Source organism: Dromiciops gliroides, chromosome 3 (assembly GCF_019393635.1).
Source record: "Dromiciops gliroides isolate mDroGli1 chromosome 3, mDroGli1.pri, whole genome shotgun sequence".
Taxonomy (NCBI): domain Eukaryota; kingdom Metazoa; phylum Chordata; class Mammalia; order Microbiotheria; family Microbiotheriidae; genus Dromiciops; species Dromiciops gliroides.
This window is the reverse complement of record NC_057863.1, coordinates 589,029,981-589,049,082: the sequence shown is the minus strand read 5'-3', so window position 1 is coordinate 589,049,082 and position 19,102 is coordinate 589,029,981. Positions and strand designations below refer to the sequence as shown.

Here is a 19,102-nt window from a genome sequence, read left to right as displayed (position 1 = left end):
CTACTGCAAATAGGTGACTGATTTGTCTCCCTGCCTCAAGTCTCTCTCTACTCTAGTTCACCTTCCTCTCAATTGTCAGATTATCTCCGGGTCTAACCATGTTCTCCTGCACCCTCCATTCAGTAAACTCCAGTGGCTTCTTATTAGCTCCAGAATCAAATAGAAAAGTCTCTGTTTGGTGTTCAAAGTCCTTCATAACCTGGCCCCTTCCTACCTTTCTAATCTTCTTATACCTTGTTCCCACCCACATACTCTGTGATCCAATGATATTGGCCTCCTAGCTGTTTCACAAACAAGACCACTCCATCTCTTGGCTCTGGGCATTTTCTCTGGCCTCCCTGGCTTCCTTTAAATACCAACTAAAATCTTACCTTCTGGGGGTGGCTAGGTGGCGCAGTGGATAAAGCACCGGCCCTGGATTCAGGAGTTCCTGAGTTCAAATCTGGCCTCAGACACTTGCCACTTACTAGCTGTGTGACCCTGGGCAAGTCACTTAACCCCCACTGCCCCACAAAAAAAAAATTTAATAAAATCTTACCTTCTACAGGAACCCTTCTAGAACTATGTTAATTCTAGTACCTTCCTTCCGTGAATATCTCCAGTTTATCCTGTCTCTTGTTTGTACATGATTTAGATGTGGTCTCCTCCATTAGACTGTGAACCTCATGAGGATAAGGTCTGTTTTTCCCTTTCTTTGTATTGGTATCATCAGCGCTTAGCCCAGTGCCAAGCAATTTCTTAATAAATACATGTTGGTTTAGTTGCTGCAAGTAAAAAGTCTCCCAAATATCCTTTCTGGGTGGATGTCTTACATTTTGATGAAGATGCCAAGATCTTACAGGTTCACCTTGACTTCTTTTATTTTTCTTTTCTTTTTATTCTGAACTGAAATACCAATACATAGAACATAAAAATAATTGGAGATCTGTATTACAAATAAGCCTCTAGCTTTCAAAGCTGTCTACTTTTCTGTACTTCTTTCTCACTTTCTGTTCTTTTCTGGTCTTCTTTCTCTTCTCTTCTTTGCATTTTTAAAAGGTATTTTTAAAGTACCTTTTAAAGGTGCTCTTCCCCTCATAGTCTTCCATTAGACCCACTGGGAAAGAAAGGAAATACAGAGCCTTTGTAAAAAAAAAAATGTGTGTGTATGTGTTTAGTGCAGCAAAACAAATTTTCACATTGCTCATGTCCAACCACATATGTTTATCTTAATTCTGCATCTCTCTAAAGAGGAGAACAGTTGCTTCATCATTCCTCTGATGAGGAGGACTTAGAGGCAGCTGCATGGTGCAGTGAGTAGAACATTGGTCCTGGAGTTAGGAAGATCTGAGTTCAAATTTAGACTTAGACACTTACTAGCTTTATCATCCTAGATAAGTCATTTAACCTCTATCTTTCTCATTTTCCTCAACTATAAGATGGGGATAATAATAGCACCCACCTCCCATGGCTGTTGTGAGGATCAAGTGAGATAATATTTGTAAAGCACTTAGCCTGGCACATAGTAGGTACTCAATAAATGTTTATTTCCTTCCTCCCTCTAGAATCATGGTTAGGCATTGATCCAGAGTTCCTGAGTCTTCAAAGTGTTTTTGTTTGTTTATTTATTTTTACAATAGTTATTATATAAATTGTTCTTATTGTACTCATTTCACTCTACATCAGCTCATATAGGTCTTCCCAAGTTTCCTGAAACTGTTCATTTCATCATTTCTTCTAGCACAATAATATTCTATTGCATTCACATACCATAACTGGTTTAGCCATTACCCAGTAGATAGGCACTCCCTTGGTTTCTAGTTCTTTGCTTCTACAAAAAGAGCTGCTATAAATAATTTTGTACATATAGTTCCTTTTCCTTTTTCTTTAATCTCCTTGGGGTTTATACCTAGTAAATATAGCTGAGTCAAAGCATAATGCTTTGTACATTTCAGTCATTTTTCAGTCGTGTCCAACTCTTCATGACCCCATTTGGGGTTTTCTTGGAAGAGATACTGGAGAGGTTTGCCAGTTCTTTCTCCAGCTCATTTTGCAGATGAGGAAACTGAGACAAACAGGGTTAACACTTGCCCAGGTTCACACAGCTAGTATGTGTCAAAGGGCAGATTTGAACTCAGGAAGATGAGTCTTCCTGACTTCAGGCCTGGTGTCCTATCCTCTGTGCAACCTAGCTGTCCATAGTACACAAATGCTTCATTCATTAGTTTTAAAGGATGCAAGAGCAGCTAGGTGGCGCAGTGGATAGAGCACTGGCCCTGGAGTCAGGAGTTCAAATCAAGCCTCAGACACTTGACACTTACTAGGTGTGTGACCTTGGGCAAGTCATTTAACCCCAATTGCCTCACCAAAAAATAAAAAAATAAAAATACGCACAACTTAATGACTTTGGGGACATAGTTCCAAATTGCCTTCCAGATTAGCTATACTGATTCAGAGCTACACCAACAGTGCCTTAGTGGGCATATTTTCCTACAGCCCCTCCAACAATCTTTATTTTCCTTTTTTTGTCAACTTTGCCAGTCTAAAACTCATGAAGACTTCTGACAACAGTTTTGTTTTATCCTTGAATTTATTTTTTTTTTAATTTTTATTTATTTATTTTTTATATTTTATATTTTATTTTTTGGTGAGGCAATTGGGGTTAAGTGACTTGCCTAGGGTCACACAGCTAGTAAGTGTTAAGTATCTGAGGCCAGATTTGAACTCAGGTCCTCCTGACTCTAGGGCCAGTGCTCTATCCACTGTACCACCTAGCTGCCCCCTTGAATTTAAAAAAGTAAGCTTTGTCAGTAAAAATTACCTTTTTTCCAGTCCTGAGTATTCTGATTATTTTATTGTTTTGCCCGTGATGTGAATTTTTCTCTTCATAGAAACGGTTAGCAGCTCTTTATTATGGTCTTCTAGCATATATCATACTGTAGAAAAATCATTCATAACTCCTCAAGTTACCAGCTTCCTCTGGAAGTCTTTGTCTTCTGAGAACTAATAAGACTTTTGTGGCAATATTTTCAGTTCTTGGCATTGTTTTTCATTTTTGACTACACTTTTTTTTTTTTACACTGGTATGCAATTAATGCTGTTTTGGTGTGAGCTTGAGTGATCCTTGAGGTATTTGACTTTCCTGGATCAGTAGCCAATAATACAATATCACTAATAGTCATTTAAGTGTGCTCTTTAAAGAGTTATTAATTTTGCATGTTTCCTTGGAATGATACCCATTATTAAAACACAACAAAAGAGAGTGAAACATGTATGGTAACATAACTAGCATTCAATTGACAGAGAACTAAAGCTGGAGAAATCATCCCAAGGCCATTTCATCCATCTGGTCAAAACCAGGTGTTCTGAGTCAAGTTAGCATACAGGAATGACCTTTGCTGTCACAAGAGGAAACTATATCAAAATTATTGCTAGGTAATTCACATGCCTCTGTAGATAACTTGAGCCACCCCTCCAGCTCTAGATTTATGATTTTATGAAACCCACTGTTTTTCTCCACTATACCATAGCAGCCTCCTAGCTCCTAGGCCATCATCACTTCACTCCTAAAAAATTACTGGAGCCCCCTAGGTGACTTCCCTTTCTTGAGGTTTTCCTGCATGATATTAGTAGATTAATCTTTTTTGAATACTTTCTTTTACTACAGGTCAGGATCTTAATGCGAAAAGTTTACTTAGAGATCCTCCACTATAGCTCCTTCATTTACAAATGAGGAGAATGAGGCCCCAGAAAGATTAAATAATTTGCTCAGGTTTATGCAGCATAGTTAGTGGGTCAGTTGACACTAGAATCCAGGTCTCCTAACTCCCATGCTCTGTCACTTCTTAGCTCAAAATATTTCAATACTTCCTTATTTCTTATTTCAAAACTAATTCACGCTCAGCTTTTTAAGGCATTCCAGTATCTGATGTAGCCCTGTCTGTTCTGGGCTGGGCCTGACTTGGGCCAATCCCTTGGTAGTTTAGGTTCAATATTGGAACAAAATAAGATAGCTATAACAAAGGATAAGCATTGAGGACATCTTGAGTTGGTGAACAGTCCACTAGCCAAACATCTGAGAGCCACCTTCCTTCTTTCTTTCCTTCCTTCTTAGGCTACTATGTCCTGAGGAGGGTCTCCATACCTTTTGAGGAAATACTACCCTAACTTGCATGGAGGGAGCAGTTAAGCTATCACTCCTACCATACCATATCTTATTTTCCATTTCTCCTCATTTCACATGCTTAGCTTTGCTAAGTTTGATCTCCCCATTGTCCCATAAACATGTCAAGTTAATTTCTTCCTCTTTGTCTTCACCCAGGTGAAGTGTCTAAGCTCTAACCTGAAATTTCCTTCAAGACCAAATCCTAAACATACTTCAAGGTCTAATGTGAATCCTGTCTACTCTATAAAGCCCACCCTGAGCTCTCAGTGATCTCCCTTTCTAAATTCCTGTAGCACCAACAAGCACTTAACTATATAACATCCTGTTCCTTCTTATCGTGTGTCCTGATCTAGATCATAACATCCTCGAAGGTAGGAACTGTGTTTTCTCTATCCCTGCAACACTTAATGGTGCTAAACACTTGCTAGGCACTATTAAGTTGCATGGTTAGTTAGAGAATCAGAGACAAGGGGAGGGGAAGGCCCTGGGCTCTCTGATCAGACCCAACAGAGCCTAAGTCCCAGTTATGTCTCCTACAGTCTAAGCTGGCCTGCTGTTGACATTGTAGCCTCTCTTCCAGAGAACAACAAGCCACCCCAGGCAGATGCTGGCCCAGATAAAGAACTGACCCTTCCTGTTGACAGCACAACTCTGGATGGTAGCAAAAGCCTGGACGACCAGAAAATCATCTCATACCTCTGGGAAAAAACGCAGTGGGTATTGGCCCCAACTTCCTTTAGCAGAGAACCTTGGGTCTCTTCAGAGTTTCACTTGCTGATGAGTGACATTAAAAGATGATGTAATCCAGACTCTGGTTTTAAGAAATTGGTGCTCTGACTTCTGCAGGGGGAGAAAACACCTCTTGCCAGCCTCTGCTCCCTAGGTGGTACTGACTGATCCTGGCATCATTGCAGATACAGCCTCATCTGCTGTAGAGTAGAGCTAAATTACACTTGAGAGGCAATTGGAAAGGAGTAATGGAGCTGAAAAGTCCTGTTTCCCAGAGTCAGCCGGCTGAGGCTGAGGGGAGGGGGGAGAGCAGTTTGACACCTGCTATTAAGGAGAATTGATGCAACATCTGCAAAATGAAAGCCTTGTTCTCAGTTATCATTGTCTTAAAGACACCATTTACCACTTGTGTTAGCCAGAGGCAAAGGGCACTGATCAAAAAAAGCCTAATTAAACTGGAATTGTTTAATCAGAACCATTCCTGGCCTTCACCATGCCTTTTAACTATCAAACCACAAGAAACAGAACTCAGATTATGTGCAAGTGTGTGTGTGTGTATATGTGTGAGAGAGAGAGAGAGAGAGAGAGAGAGAGAGAGAGAAACCCCACCAAAAGCAAAGACATTACAGGAAACAGACAGCTGTACCTTTTTAACACTTGTTAGTTTTTCAAGGGCAGTAGCACAGGAGGTATGGAGTTTTTTTTTTGGGGGGGGGGGTGAGGTTACAGCTTAAATTTTAAACTCAGAACTTTCTTCTCTTTTTGGGTTCAAAGTTGGATTTTAGAAGTTAAGTGAAAGTTTATTCCCTTCCTTCTTTTTTTTTTTTTTGGTTGTTTTGTTTTTTGTTTTTTTTAGTGAGGCAATTGGGGTTAAGTGACTTGCCCAGGGTCACACAGCTAGTGAGTGTTAAGTGTCTGAGGTCGGATTTGAACTCAGGTACTCCTGACTCCAGGGTTGGTGCTCTATCCACTGCGCCACCTAGCTGACCCCCCTTCCTTCTTTGTTCATTCTTTCCCTCTTTTCCACTCCTTCCTTCTCTTTCCCTTCTCTCTCTGTCCATATATATGTACGTGTATGTGTATATATGTGTGTGTGTATCTTCTCTCCCCTTTTCTCCCAAACCCATCTCCCTTTTCTCCCCCTTCTCCTCCTTTCTCCTCCTACCATTTCCCGTCTCTTCTTCCCTATCCCTTTTCTTCTTTCCCCTCCCTTCTACCTTTTCCCCCTTTCTCCCCTCTCATCTCCTCTCTCTCCTCTTTCTTCCTTCCCCCCTCTTTTTACCTTTTCTTTCTTTCCCTCCCCTTCCTTCCTCTTCCTTTCATTCTCCTCTTCCTTTCTTCCCTTCCCTTCCTCTTGTGTTCTGCCTCTGTTTGATGTACTGTTCCTTCATACACTCTATTTTAACTTTGTTGAGGACGGTATTTTAGAAATCACTGTTTTGGGCCTCAGTCGGTATTCTCCAAGGCAGTACTATAAAACAGAGGAGAATCTGGCTTGGAGGGTGGCCGCCTTGGTCAGAATTACCCGCTTTAAAAAGTGTAACAGAAAGGCAGCTAGGGGGCGCAGTGGATAAAGCATGGGCCTGGAGTCAGGAGGACCTGAGTTCAAATCTGGCCTCAGACGTTTGACACTTTTCTAGCTGTGTGACCCTGGGCAAGTCACTTAACCCTCATGGCCCCGCAAAAAATAAAATAAAATAAAAATAAATTAAAAGTGCAACAGAAAATTTCAAAGGAATTTTATTAAGTGTAGGTGATGCTCTAGTCATCTTTATTTGCTTATACCTTAATTCCTTCGTTATGAGCTCATCAGCACCACAAGATAGCCACAACCATATTGGCACAAGGAAGCTTTGTGTTGAGATGTCATACTGCTCTCCTGCCTATGGTGTATACCTTCCTCCCTAACCATGAATTGGTTTCTGGGGCACAGGAAAAGAGAAATAACTGCTTTTGGGGGGCAAAAAACCACCACCAGCAACAAAACAGGAACTGAATAAGAAATTCATCATGGGATGTGGCCTTGTACCCAGGGCAAGAGAGAGGTTATACTTACCGAATTGCAGAGAATGGCAGCTGAATTCGATTGCTGGGAACTCATTTGCAGCCTTGGCCCTGGGCTTTTTCTTCAGTTTTCAATAGGAGTGATTTTGGCTTAAGGTAAAAAAAATATATTTTTCATCTTTGCTGACAGGAACTATGCCAGCAATATATACTGGGCCAGAAATGCTTTTCAGAAACATACATCCTTACTTCACACTGTCTATTGACCAGATACTGCCTCAAAGCTCTTAGTGATTTTTGTGAGTTGGAAAAATCATAGCTTTAAATTTTTTTAAGTTCTTGATTACTAAGAAGAAGTTTAGACGTGTTTGAAATTTGGTGGCTAGGATTTTCTGATCAGCAGGTAGCTTGTACTTGAAAGCCAAATGTAATTTTATTGAAATGGAATATTTTTAAATGTTTCCTCTGGGGGTTTGAAAACAGTAAGTTCCCTTTTTAACTGAGGAACAAATATGTAGGAGGCAGCCCTTGGCTGTAATGGTCATGGGACTGAAAGGCCTTCTAAAACATTTCCCTGAGCAACAGCAGACAGGTTAGAGACCAATCCTTTGCTATTATTCCTTTCACTAGGGGCCCTGATGGTGTGCGACTTGAAAATGCCAACAATTCCATAGCAACTGTGACTGGCCTCCAGGTGGGAACCTATATATTCACCCTGACTGTCAAAGATGAAAGGAACCTGCAGAGCCAAAGCTCCGTCAGCGTCATTGTCAAAGAAGGTATCTTCCTGTCTTGGATAGGACTGAGTGAAATGTCACTGACCCACTTCGTAATTGCATTACATTCATTTGGGGGACAATCTCTGGATTTCGTTTGCATTTCACAGTGATCAGCAGCAGCAGAGGAACTGTTACTTGTTATCTAAATTGCCGTGTGTGTGTGTGTGTGTGTGTGTGTGTGTGTGTGTGTGTGTGTGTGTGTGTGTGTGTGTGTGTATGTGTATGGGAGGGAGGGAGGGAGGGAAAAACATGAGTGAGAGGGAAAAGGGAGAAAGAGAGAGAGAAAGGGAGGGAGGAAGGAGGGGTGGGGAGAGAGAGGGAGAGAAAGAAACTAGAGGTAAAGACCTTTCCTTTTTTCTGAGCACATATATGGAGTTGGGGGTTGGGTTCACTGCAGTCCAGTCTTACTTTCCTTTGGTTCCTCACAAACGAGGGGCCATCTGACTCTCCTACTGACTACAGTGACATCTGCTGTCAGACTTTATAGTGGCTGCTTCAAGCCATGCTCCTACAGCTGTTAAGGCTTTTTTTTTAGTGGCAGGCAAAAGTCGTGTTAAGAGAAGAACATGGTATTAACTATTTTTTCATCCATCTCTAATCTCCTAATCAGAAAAAGACATCAAAGTTGTATGTAATGATAGTCAGATGTGGTCAGCTCGAACACTCAGAAAAACTGAAGCTGTCAGTGGGACAAAGGATAAAAGTATCTCCCTTTCCTCTCCTTCTTTTTCTTCTCCTTTTTCTCCTCATTTACCCCCTTAATTCTTTTTCTCCCTTTTTTCCCTCTCCTTTCCTTTTTTCCTTTCTTTCCCTCCTTTTCACTCTCCCCTCCCTCCTTTTTTTCTCTCTCTCTTTTTTCTCTTCTGTTTCCTATCTTTCCCTTTTCATTCCCTCTTCTTCACATTTCCCTCCCTCTTTTCTCATTTCTCCCTCCTGTCTCTCCTGCCAAGTGCTCCCCACGTTGGTATCTCCTCACTTCCCAAGCCAGTTGGTACTTACCTTCTTGGGTTCCCATTCCTCTCTGGCTCACTCTTCCCCTCTCCCTCTCACTCCATGTCTTTACCCACTCTCCCCTTGTTTAAATTTTTTTTTTATCCGTATCTTTTGGTTTTTTATATCACTTATAATTTCTTGTTTGCCCCTTTCCCCTCTCACTCCCAGAAAGATATCATTCATCATCAATAAAAAAGAGAGGGAAATGTTAGTAAAACTAGCTGACGTAGAATCCAAGTCTACCTTCATATGTGTTCTTTCAGACCTGTAGTTGTTCTCCATGTTTTCAAAGAAAGTCCTTCCTCCTCTCTCTTCTTGTTTCCTCCCTCCATTTTTCTACTGACTGCCCCTCCTCCGCTGCTTTTTTTTTTTCTCTTAAAGCATAAGACAATGGAAGACCTGCTGGATTTGGAGTCAGAGGACCTGTGTTTTAATCCCAGCTCTGCCTTTTGCTGTTTGTGTAACTTTAGGCAAGTCCCTCTCTGGGCCTCAGTTTCTTCATCTGTAAAATAAGGAGATTGAACTAGTGGACTTCTGATGTCCTTCCGTCTCTAACTCTGATATTTTGAATCCCTTTTTTTTAACCATATATCATATTAAATAGTAGTTTCTCCTTAACTACTCTGAGCTTTGCCAAACAAGTCTTTGCATGACTGGTTTTCCCATGGAGAAACTACACTGAAGCCCAGTGTATTATAGATATCAGCAAAGTGAAACCCAGATCCTCTTATTTTCTGAGTCTTGGGCTTCTGTTTGCTTTCTTTCTTAAAATTTTCTTTGTTATTTTGAATTTAAACATTAACATTTCCATATACAAAGCCAGAATCATTTATTATCATATATTGTTATTTATGATTAATATGTAAAATTATATAGGAACTTTATATTGTGTAGTTTTTTCTTAAACATTAACAAAGGTTTCCTGCTTGTCCCCTTCTGAACTTCCTTCTGATCTCTCTTTTTTTGGGGGGGGGGCAATGAGGGTTGAATGACTTGCCCAGGGTCACACAGCTAGTGTCAAGTGTCTGAGGCTGGATTTGAACTCAGGTCCTCCTAAATCCAAGGCTGGTGCTTTAACCACTGCGCCACCAAGCTAGCCCCCTTCTGTTCTCTTTTGTCTAAACTTTTAATGTTTCATTTGAGTTTCTTTTCTCTTTCTGCAACCTTATCATAACCTCTCAAACCTATCTTCCTCCTTCCCAAGCCTTCCCTTATAATATATCATTATAGTTAAACAAATATAGCAAAACAAACCAGTACATTAGCCATGCCTAAAAACATGTCTTATTTAGTACCTCTGATCCATCATCTCTCTACCAAGAGCTGGGGAGAGGGTTCATCATTAGTTATCTCAAATCATGATTGGTTTCTCACTTGGCCAGAGTTCTTTTTCCTCCTTTATGTTCTTGTGTTCCTGTGTAAATTGTCCTCCTGATTCCACTTACTTCAAAAGACAAAAGTGAAACAGACACTGCCCTCCAGGAACTTATATCCTAACAGGAGAAAAACACATCTAGTCATGTACAAAAAGGTCATTTTAGAGGGTCAGGTGCTAGCAGCTGGAGTCAGGAGGGAAGGGTGGAGATAGGAAAGGCCTGCTGCAGAAGGTGGTACTTCAGGTGAGTCTTAAAGGGCATTTTGAATTCCAAGAGGCACAGCAGAGGAGGGAGAACATTCCAGGCATGCACCTAAATGGGAGATGGAGTGTTGTGTCTGAGGAACCCTCACAGACTATAGAGATCCTGGAGGATCTCTATAGTAAGAAGACCAGAAAGTTAGGAAGGGACTCGGAAAGGTTTTAAATACCAAACATTTGGTATCTAATTTTTATCCCATTTAATTTTAGCCTCGATTATAGAGATAATAGGGAGCCACTGTATTTGTTTTTTAAGTAGAGGAATGATACTCAGACTTGTACTTTAGGAAGGTCACTGTGGCAACTGTATGGAAAATGAGTTAGAGTAGGTAAGAAACTTAAAGCAAATAAACCAATAAGGAGGTCACTAAAATAGTCTAGGTGCCGGGACAAGGGCCTGAACTAGGGTGATGGCTCTGTGAGTGGAGAGAGGTGTTCAAGAGAAATATACAAACTATAAGACTTAGCAACTCATTATATATGTCTGGTGAATGAGTGTGAGGCATTTCCCTTTGTTTCTGACCTCTGGGCTATAAGCCTAGTTATATTGCTGAGTTTTGTAATGCTGAGTCAAAGGGTACACACAGTTTAGTGACTTCTTTTGTGACAGATCCAGATTGCTTTCCAGAATGATTTCCATTTGTTTTCATCTTACACCATCAAAGTAGAAAAATGGAGTCCTTCTTAAGAGGATGCATGGGTAAGAAAGAACTCAAGAAGCATGAGCGATAATGATTTCTACTCTTGATTTAAGATGGCCCCAGAACTAATTTCTGTATCACATAGGAACTTCATATCCTGATGAAGTGCTAACCTTAAATTTCTACTACATAGAGCTGATTGCTGACAGTCGGGTCTTCATAAAAATTGCCCAAATTTTTGATGTTTTGGTATCCCCATAAATATCATGAAATCATGAAAAAACCAATCCTTCCTTTCTGGCATTTTAGAATTCCATAAATGCTTTTCTCTTTATATAGAAATGAACAAGCCACCAGTGGCCAAAATAGTTGGGAATGTAGTAATAACTCTGCCCACCAATACAGCTGAGCTGGATGGCTCCAGGTCCTCCGATGACAAGGGCATAGTCAGTTATCTCTGGACAAGGGATGAAGGAAGCCCAGCAGCAGGAGTAAGTATTCTGGTAACTGTGCTTGTTGATATGCAGTGGTAAAGGAGCAAGCCCAAAATATAAGCTCAGTCAACATGTATTTGTTAAGTGCCAGTTACATGCCATACACTTTGCCAAATGTTCCCTCTTGCAAAACTTAAAGTATAGTCGCATGACTGTGGCTTTTCATAATTTCCTTATATTTTCAGATGATCCACTGGAATTGATCTGAATTGAAGTAGGAAGGCATAATGCAATACATAATAGTCAGATACTGTAGGAATCCTAAGAAGGAAATGGTGGTTGGTTTGGTTTTTCCCCAAAAAATGTCATCCATATTATTCAACCCACAGGAAGTAGTAAATCACTCTGACCATCACCCCATTCTATTCCTCTCCAACCTGGTGGAAGGAACTTACACATTCCACTTGAGAGTGACTGATGCAAAGGGTGAGAGTGACACAGACCGGACGACTGTGGATGTGAAGCCTGGTGAGTCCTTCTGGGCCAGCACCTGAGGGAGCAGCTAGTCTCCGCCTTGAGGATGGCTCTTTTGGCCTGAGCACGGTCAGGGCTAGATTAGAAGTCTTGGGTCTTATTGTCCAATGGGGAGTGGTAAGAGCGTGGGTTGGTTTTGGTGATTTTGAGCACAAGGACATGGGTAGCTTGAGTCATGATGCTTCATCAGAGGCCAGATGCAGAAAACAATTTATTTTTATAAGTTGAGCCCGAGGCTTTAGGTGACAGCTCACTGAAGGTAAAATAACTGGCATCCTGTAAGTGAGCAGATTTGCAGAAATGAGATGTCCTTCTTAAATAGAGCCTTGTGTCTTTTGTTTTGCTTCAAGGCTAATTTGTGCTGTAGCTCTGGGGAGAGGGGAAGAATTTATCAGGGCTTTTGCATTCCAAAGCATCTGGTGAGGAAGGAATGGTGACAGCCCACTCCTGAGTGTGCAGGCTAACAATAGAGAGCTCAGGTGTGGAAAGACTCCTCAGGCTGAAATGGAGCTCAAGAAGTCCTCTCATTCTCTTCCTCCTGCAGGGTGGTCAGCCTCTTCCAGACACGGGAGAAGCTCGGTGTTTAGATGAAAACCACAGCTAATCTACTAATTATGCAAATTGTGCATCCAAATATATAAACGAACTAGCTGCTCTTGACAATGAAAGTTTTTACTTCTAAATGTAGAAACCAACAGTCTTTAATCACTTCTTTAAAAGTAACCCAATGAGAGTATAGCAGCGATATAACTCTGTCCTAGTTAAAGATGCTTCTGTCATTTTGACATGCCAGGGTTTCTTTGGAACCAGGTTCTTACGGGCAGGCCTCCTCTTTCTATCAGTGCAGCTCAAAGCACCTTGCTTCTCATAGAATCATGTGCACTGGAGGTGGAAAGGACCTACGAGGTCATCTAGGTCATTTTACAGATGAGGAAACTGATGCCAGGTCACATAAATAGCAAGGAGCAGAGTCAGATCCCCTAATTCTAGATTCATCGGGAGTTTTTCCCTCACTACACCAGGGTGAGGTCCAAAGTGCTCCAAGATCAAACAGATTTGATCTAAAGTGACATTTGTTCATGTGTTGCCTTAAATTCTCCTCAGAAGGCCCACCTAATACACTGGAAGCCTTCCTGTAGCTCTTTTAATTTAATGTTAGATGTGATAGTGCAATAAACAAATACCATCCATTAGTCTGGCTGCCCTTTTACTTTCCATTTGTGCCCAGCAAGTTTAGATAAAGACTGGAACAAAAATTTAGCCAAAATTATCCATTATTTAGTAAGCAGATCATTAAGAAGGGAGCTTATTAACTCCCAAGACAGCCCATTCCATCAATAAACAACTGTAATTGAAATTCTTTCTTATATGGACCTAAAATCTGCTTCTCTTTAACTTTTGTCTGTTGATCCTAGTTTTTCCCATTAGGGCCAAGTTGAAGAAGTTTACTTTCTCTTTCCCATGACAGCCCTTCAAATTGATGAAGACCATTACCCCACTATGTGGAGGAGTGAGGCCTAAGCTACCTACTGCCTACAATAGACAAGACCTTTTAGACATCAGACCACAAAGAAAACCATAATTTATAGTTCACCAAGCTTGCTTACCCAGCCAACCTTCTGCTGCTTTGTATCCAAACTTTACCTGATAAACCCCTTCAGGTAGGCCCTAGGACAGACTTCAGGCATAATCATGAAGTATTATGTAGAGAGAATCATCTGTAACTTCTTGCCACTGGGAGGAAACTAGATCCAATTCTAAGGAACCTTTCTGCCACCTTCCTTTCTTGTGTGTCAGAGTAAATGTCTAAAGGCATTGTGGGGGCAGCTAAATAGTTACATCAGCCCTGAAGTCAGGAGGAACTGAGTTCAAATGTGGCCTCAGACACTTACTAGCTGTGTGACCCCGGGCAAGTTGCTTAACTCTGGTTGCCCCCCCCCCCAAAAAAAAAAACCCAAGACAAAAAAATAAAGTCATTGTGTTTCTTGGGGAGTGTGCTGACTATTTTACTCTGCCTGCTCTCTGTCCTTTACAGACCCCAGGAAGAATAACTTGGTGGAGATGATCCTGGATGTCAACGTCAGCCAGCTGACAGAGAGGCAGAAGGGGATGTTCATTCGGCAGATTGGCGTCCTCTTGGGGGTGCTAGATTCTGACATCACTGTGCAGAAGATCCAGCCCTACACAGAACAGAGGTGGGGATCAGGCAAAGGAGACAGTCATGGGGCCAGGCTTCCACTGAGCAAGAATGGGGGTGGAGGGGCCTAGGTTTCCTCATTTTGATCCTGTCACAGCAAAGGGAGAGAGTCCCCCAAATCTTCTGTGGTAATAATCTGTCTCTTGGGTCTCACCAGACAAAAAGAATTCACTGAATCTAACCTACCCTAACAGGGCAGCTAGGTGGGACAGTGGTTAGAGTGCTGGAAAACCTGTGTTCCAATCTTGCCTCAGACACTTCCTAGCTATGTGACCATAGGCAAGTCACTGAACTTCTCTGGATCTCGATTTCTTCACTGGTAAAATGAAAGGGTTGTACTCCATGACCTCTACAATCCCTTTCAACTCTAAGGCTATAGTCTTAAGGTGAAGATTTCTTCCCTAACCTTTTTTTGACCCATTTAGAAAAGGCCTCTTGTGTCAGCATCAGAGTCCATTGACTTTTTCCTGGATTGCTTTTCCTCACAGCACAAAGATGGTGTTTTTTGTACAGAATGAGCCTCCACACCAGATCTTTAAAGGCCGTGATGTTGCAGCGATGCTCAAGAGTGAGCTGAGGAAGCAACAAACAGACTTCCTGATCTTCCGAGCTCTGGAAATCAATACAGTCAGTGAGTAGTTCTAGGCCATGGGAACCCAGGACCTGTGAGAAAAAGCTTGGCCATTCTTGCCTTCCCGTAGAAGGGACGTTCTCATCAGCTTGGATTCCGGGTGTTAATCACATTTTGGCTGGTATTCATATTGGTGCCCATAGAGGTATCATGACATGATGGATAGAGGGAACCGTCCTTAGGGCCATCTCTGAGTCTTACTGCTGCGCAGCCCAGGGCAAGTCTCTTAACATTAAACGAAGCCTTTCCCAATCCCCCTTCCTAGCACCTTCCTTCTGTGATGATCTCCCGGTCATCTTGTCTATGTCTCGTTTGTGCCTAGTTGTTTACATGTTGTCTCCCCAATTAGACTGGGAACTCTTGGAGAACAAGGACAGTCTTTTACCTTCCTTTGTATCCCCAGTTCTTAGCATAGCTGGCACATAGTAGGTGCTTAATAAATGTTCATGCCTTGACTGTGCTCCAGGCGACTCTCTTAAACCCTTTAGTTGTAGAACAGGTACCAGTCTGCTTTGGTAGAGGGAGTCTTGTCACTGGAAATTCCTAATACCAATAAAATCATAGGTCCAAGTCAGAACAAATAATAATAAAGCCCATAATGAAGTTGCTAACCAGCCCCTGAACTTGGTTACTGTGTGGGTCAAATTGTGTTCCCCCTGTCAGTGGTGATGTCTCAACTGCCCTCACATAGCCTAAAACGTAAGCATTGAGTCTTTGCTCAAACACCATTGGGCTGACAGGGCTCAGCTGTATGACAGCAAGAACTAAGTCCTCACCTGATACATCGGAATTGTCTTGGTGTGGACTTCTACAGATGAAAAGCCTCCTGTAAAGGGCTTTGAAAACCTTAAAGGCTTTTTAAAGATGAGCCATTGTCCTGCTTGTTGTGGCGGAGCTAATCCTGCATATTAGAGCTGGCAGCCAGGCCCCTCTGGTGAATATAGGAAACCCTGTTATCAGGAAACTGCTACAGACCAAGGAGCATTGAACACTTTGAGCATTCTGCACTTTACCCAGGGAATCAGAAGTCTTCCCTTCCGGCCAGCTTGGCTAGAAGCTTGGCTTTTTTTAGTGACTTCCCTTCCCTTCCCTTCTCCCGTCAGCATGTCAGTTGAACTGCTCTGATCATGGCCGCTGTGATTCTTTCACCAAGCGCTGTATCTGTGACCCTTTTTGGATGGAAAACTTCATTAAAGTACAACTGAAAGATGGAGAGAGCAACTGTGGTATGTACCCCTTGGAGCTCAGTTAGCTTAATTTAACACTGATCCTGTCGCTGAGGTGAGCAAGCATATGGGGCTGACAATGGAGATTAGCTTTGGGCATTCATTTCCTCTTCAGAAATGACTTCTATTCCCCTTATGTACAGTCTGGGCAAGCTCTGAGCATAAAAATTAGCTGAATTGTATGTAAGATGAGCAGAGCATCTAAGTAAGATAAGGCCTCCTGATAGGGACTTTCTGAGGTTCATGGATGTGATTTATCTTCTCTGTTTTTCCCCATCACAGAAATAGCTTTCCATTCAGCCATGTTTTTCTGTATCAGCCAACCCTATCTCTCCAGTATCCTTGTGTGCTTTGGAGGCAACAGTAATGGTAGCCAGTGAACTATTAGGACTTCCCCCAAGAATGCCAAAGGGTCCCTCCTCCTCGTGCTCAAAGGGCTGACCTCTGACCTTCTCTGGAGAGTCCTGAGACTGACCAGGAAATGGGTCCATTACTTTCTATTGGGTCGTGATCTTTCATTCCAGACGCCTATTCCCTTCTGGTGGTCACCTGCATCTACATATGTCCACCTGTACATTGGCTCTCAGCAGCAAGGAAGCAGAGGCCCTGGCCCCATCTCTGCCTTCCCAACCCTGACTTTTTAGTTTTCCTCTACAGAATGGAGCGTCCTCTATGTCATCATTGCCTCGTTTGTCATTATTGTTGCATTGGGGATCCTGTCCTGGACTATGGTCTGCTGCTGTAAGAGGTAAGACAGGAAAGGACCCAGGATGCTGCTAACTCCCCCTCAATAACTGAAGACTAGGTATAACTAGCTGTCATCCTCCCTTTTTACATGATAATTGTCACAGCCACATTGTGGCAGTTGAAGAGATCATTAAAGACTAGTTGTGCCATTACACCATCATCAAGGTCACTATTCTCTTTTCCACAATATGAGAGGTTTAGGGCAGTAAAATTTGCCATGATTGGCTGATATTTGAAGAGAAAAGATGACTTTCAGACTCTTTCATTACCTGTCAGCCTGTGAGGCCTGGTCCACAGCTTTTTAAACACTGTGCTACCCATCTGAGCCTGGAACCTCTTTCATCGGCCTTGATTCGAGTTGTTAGTATGCCTCCCTTCCCTTCTTACGCTCTGTGATAAAGCCAAGCTAACATTCCACCTCTCCTTCTCGCCATATTCCATTTCCTGTCTCTGTACTTTGGCACTGCCCTGGCTGTCCCCTGTGCCCAGAACGCACGCCCACCTTATCTCTTCCTCTCAGTGTCCCTCTTTCCTTCTTCCTTTTGTGCCAGTGACACCCTTCCCGATCTCTCCCTGCTCCTAATGCTTCCCTCAGTTCATCTTACATTGATTTTGCATATGCTTACTCATGGGCTTGTTGTCTCCCCTGAAACAACATGAACACCCAAAGGCCAGGGACTGTTTCTGCTTGGTCTCTGTATCCCCAGCAGCCCACTTAGAGTGACTAGCATATGGTAAACAATCAATGCTTGTTGACTGTCTTCTAGGCGAAAAGGGAAACCCAAGAGGAAAAGCAAGTACAAGATCTTGGATGCCACAGATCAGGAAAGTCTGGAGCTAAAACCAAACCCCAGAGCAGGTAATCCTTCTCCAGGGCATGGTCATTTGAAGCTGGGGGCAGGAAGGTTTTTAGCCTACCTGATCCAAAGAAAAGTGTCTGGAATCTGGGTCAAGTCAGCAGAATACTATTCACCTGACCTTGATCCTTAGTAGTGCATGTGACATTCTTTAGAGAGGATGGGTTTCCTGTGAGGACCCCTACTTAGCTCCCTCTGTTACGTAGAGCTGAAGCAAACCCACCCATAGGGTGGAGAAGTACCTAGACAGCACCAAGGCTGGAGGAATCACATCTGAGGGTGCTGACTGATAAGCTTGGAAAGATCATAGAGAGCCAGAGAGGTTTGCTACAGGGTAGGAAATGAGCAAATGCTTTCCCAGTTTTCTTATTTTTTAAATAGAAGATGGAGTGGTGAATTCTTTAAATTTTAGACTGCTGAGCTTGAATTTGATTCTGACAAAATCCTAGAATGTGAAAGGATGTTTTGTGAACATTTGCATGGGGAGCAGTGAACACTCAAAACCAGCATGACATTATCAAAAGTTACTTTGCCAATCTACTCTCAGGGAGATTAGGCTGGTGTAGGGGTCATGAGAAGTACTATAAATATGGGGAGTGTGCCTGGATTTCAGCAAAGCAACTGATGGTGTCTCATTACAGCCCTTGTGAACAAGGTGGAGAGATGTTGGTTGGATTTAGAACTGGTTGAATGATCGGACCCCTGGTTCTCATCTGATGCTCTTTTCAGGAGACCCGAAGAGTGGGCATTGGCATTGATCCAGTAAAAGAGACTGAGGAGCAGAATCAGTGGGATAGGAAGAGAAACAGGAGAGAGGCACCATGGGAACCAAGGGAGAAGAGAGCATGTAGAAGGAAAGAGCAGTTGATACTGTCAAAAAAAAGTTATGAAGAGGTGAAGGAAGTTGAGGACAGAGAAGAAGAGGTCATCAGTGATCACTGAGAGAGCACTTTCAGCCAAGTGATGGGGTAGAATCCAGAGGGGTTTCAAGGGGCTAAGGAATTATTATGAGGAGGCAGAGAATATGGGGATTCTTTCTAGGAGTTTGGCAGTGAAAGGAAGGAAAGCTAGAGGCTACTAAATAGCTTGAGGGCATGGCAGGGTTGACTAAAGGTTTATTTAAGGATGCAAGAGTCCTGGGAAGGTTTGTATGCGGTAAAGAAAGAGCTAATGGTTAAGGAGAGATTGAAGAGCCAGAGATGGAATGACCAATGGGTTAGGCTGCTGGAGGACATGGAAAGGGATGCGATCACCTTGGGGGATGGTGGTTTGGACTTGACGAGAAGAGCCATCGCTTCCTCACAAACAAGAATAAAGAAGAAGATGAGAAAAAGTGAGTAGAAAAGATGAGGAAGCTCCCAAGTCTTTTCTCATTTAAGTAGTGGGTAAGGTCTTCCGTCTTCTGAGAAGACGGGAATGGCATCAGGGTAATCAATTAGGGAAGAGAAAAAAAGATTGCCATTACGATATTGAGCACCCAGTTGAGATTGTGTAACATCAGTGTGTAGTAGACCTATTTGGCATAGCTGTGCAGCTTTCTGCATTGGCAT

At 42.4% G+C, this 19,102-nt stretch overlaps 1 protein-coding gene across 4 annotated transcripts in view; it reads left to right on the top strand.

Moving 5' to 3' along the window:
* Positions 1-19,102, top strand: part of KIAA0319L (KIAA0319 like) — an 87,744-nt gene that overhangs the window by 65,761 nt on the left and 2,881 nt on the right. For all 4 annotated transcript variants that reach the window (XM_043992565.1, XM_043992564.1, XM_043992563.1 and 1 more), the window contains 9 exons: positions 4,725-4,857; positions 7,508-7,656; positions 11,266-11,417; positions 11,750-11,888; positions 13,930-14,089; positions 14,580-14,722; positions 15,826-15,948; positions 16,606-16,696; positions 17,463-17,554. In XM_043992565.1, coding sequence (XP_043848500.1) covers positions 4,725-4,857; positions 7,508-7,656; positions 11,266-11,417; positions 11,750-11,888; positions 13,930-14,089; positions 14,580-14,722; positions 15,826-15,948; positions 16,606-16,696; positions 17,463-17,554 — 1,182 coding nt within the window. The remainder of the gene's footprint in view (positions 1-4,724; positions 4,858-7,507; positions 7,657-11,265; positions 11,418-11,749; positions 11,889-13,929; positions 14,090-14,579; positions 14,723-15,825; positions 15,949-16,605; positions 16,697-17,462; positions 17,555-19,102) is intronic.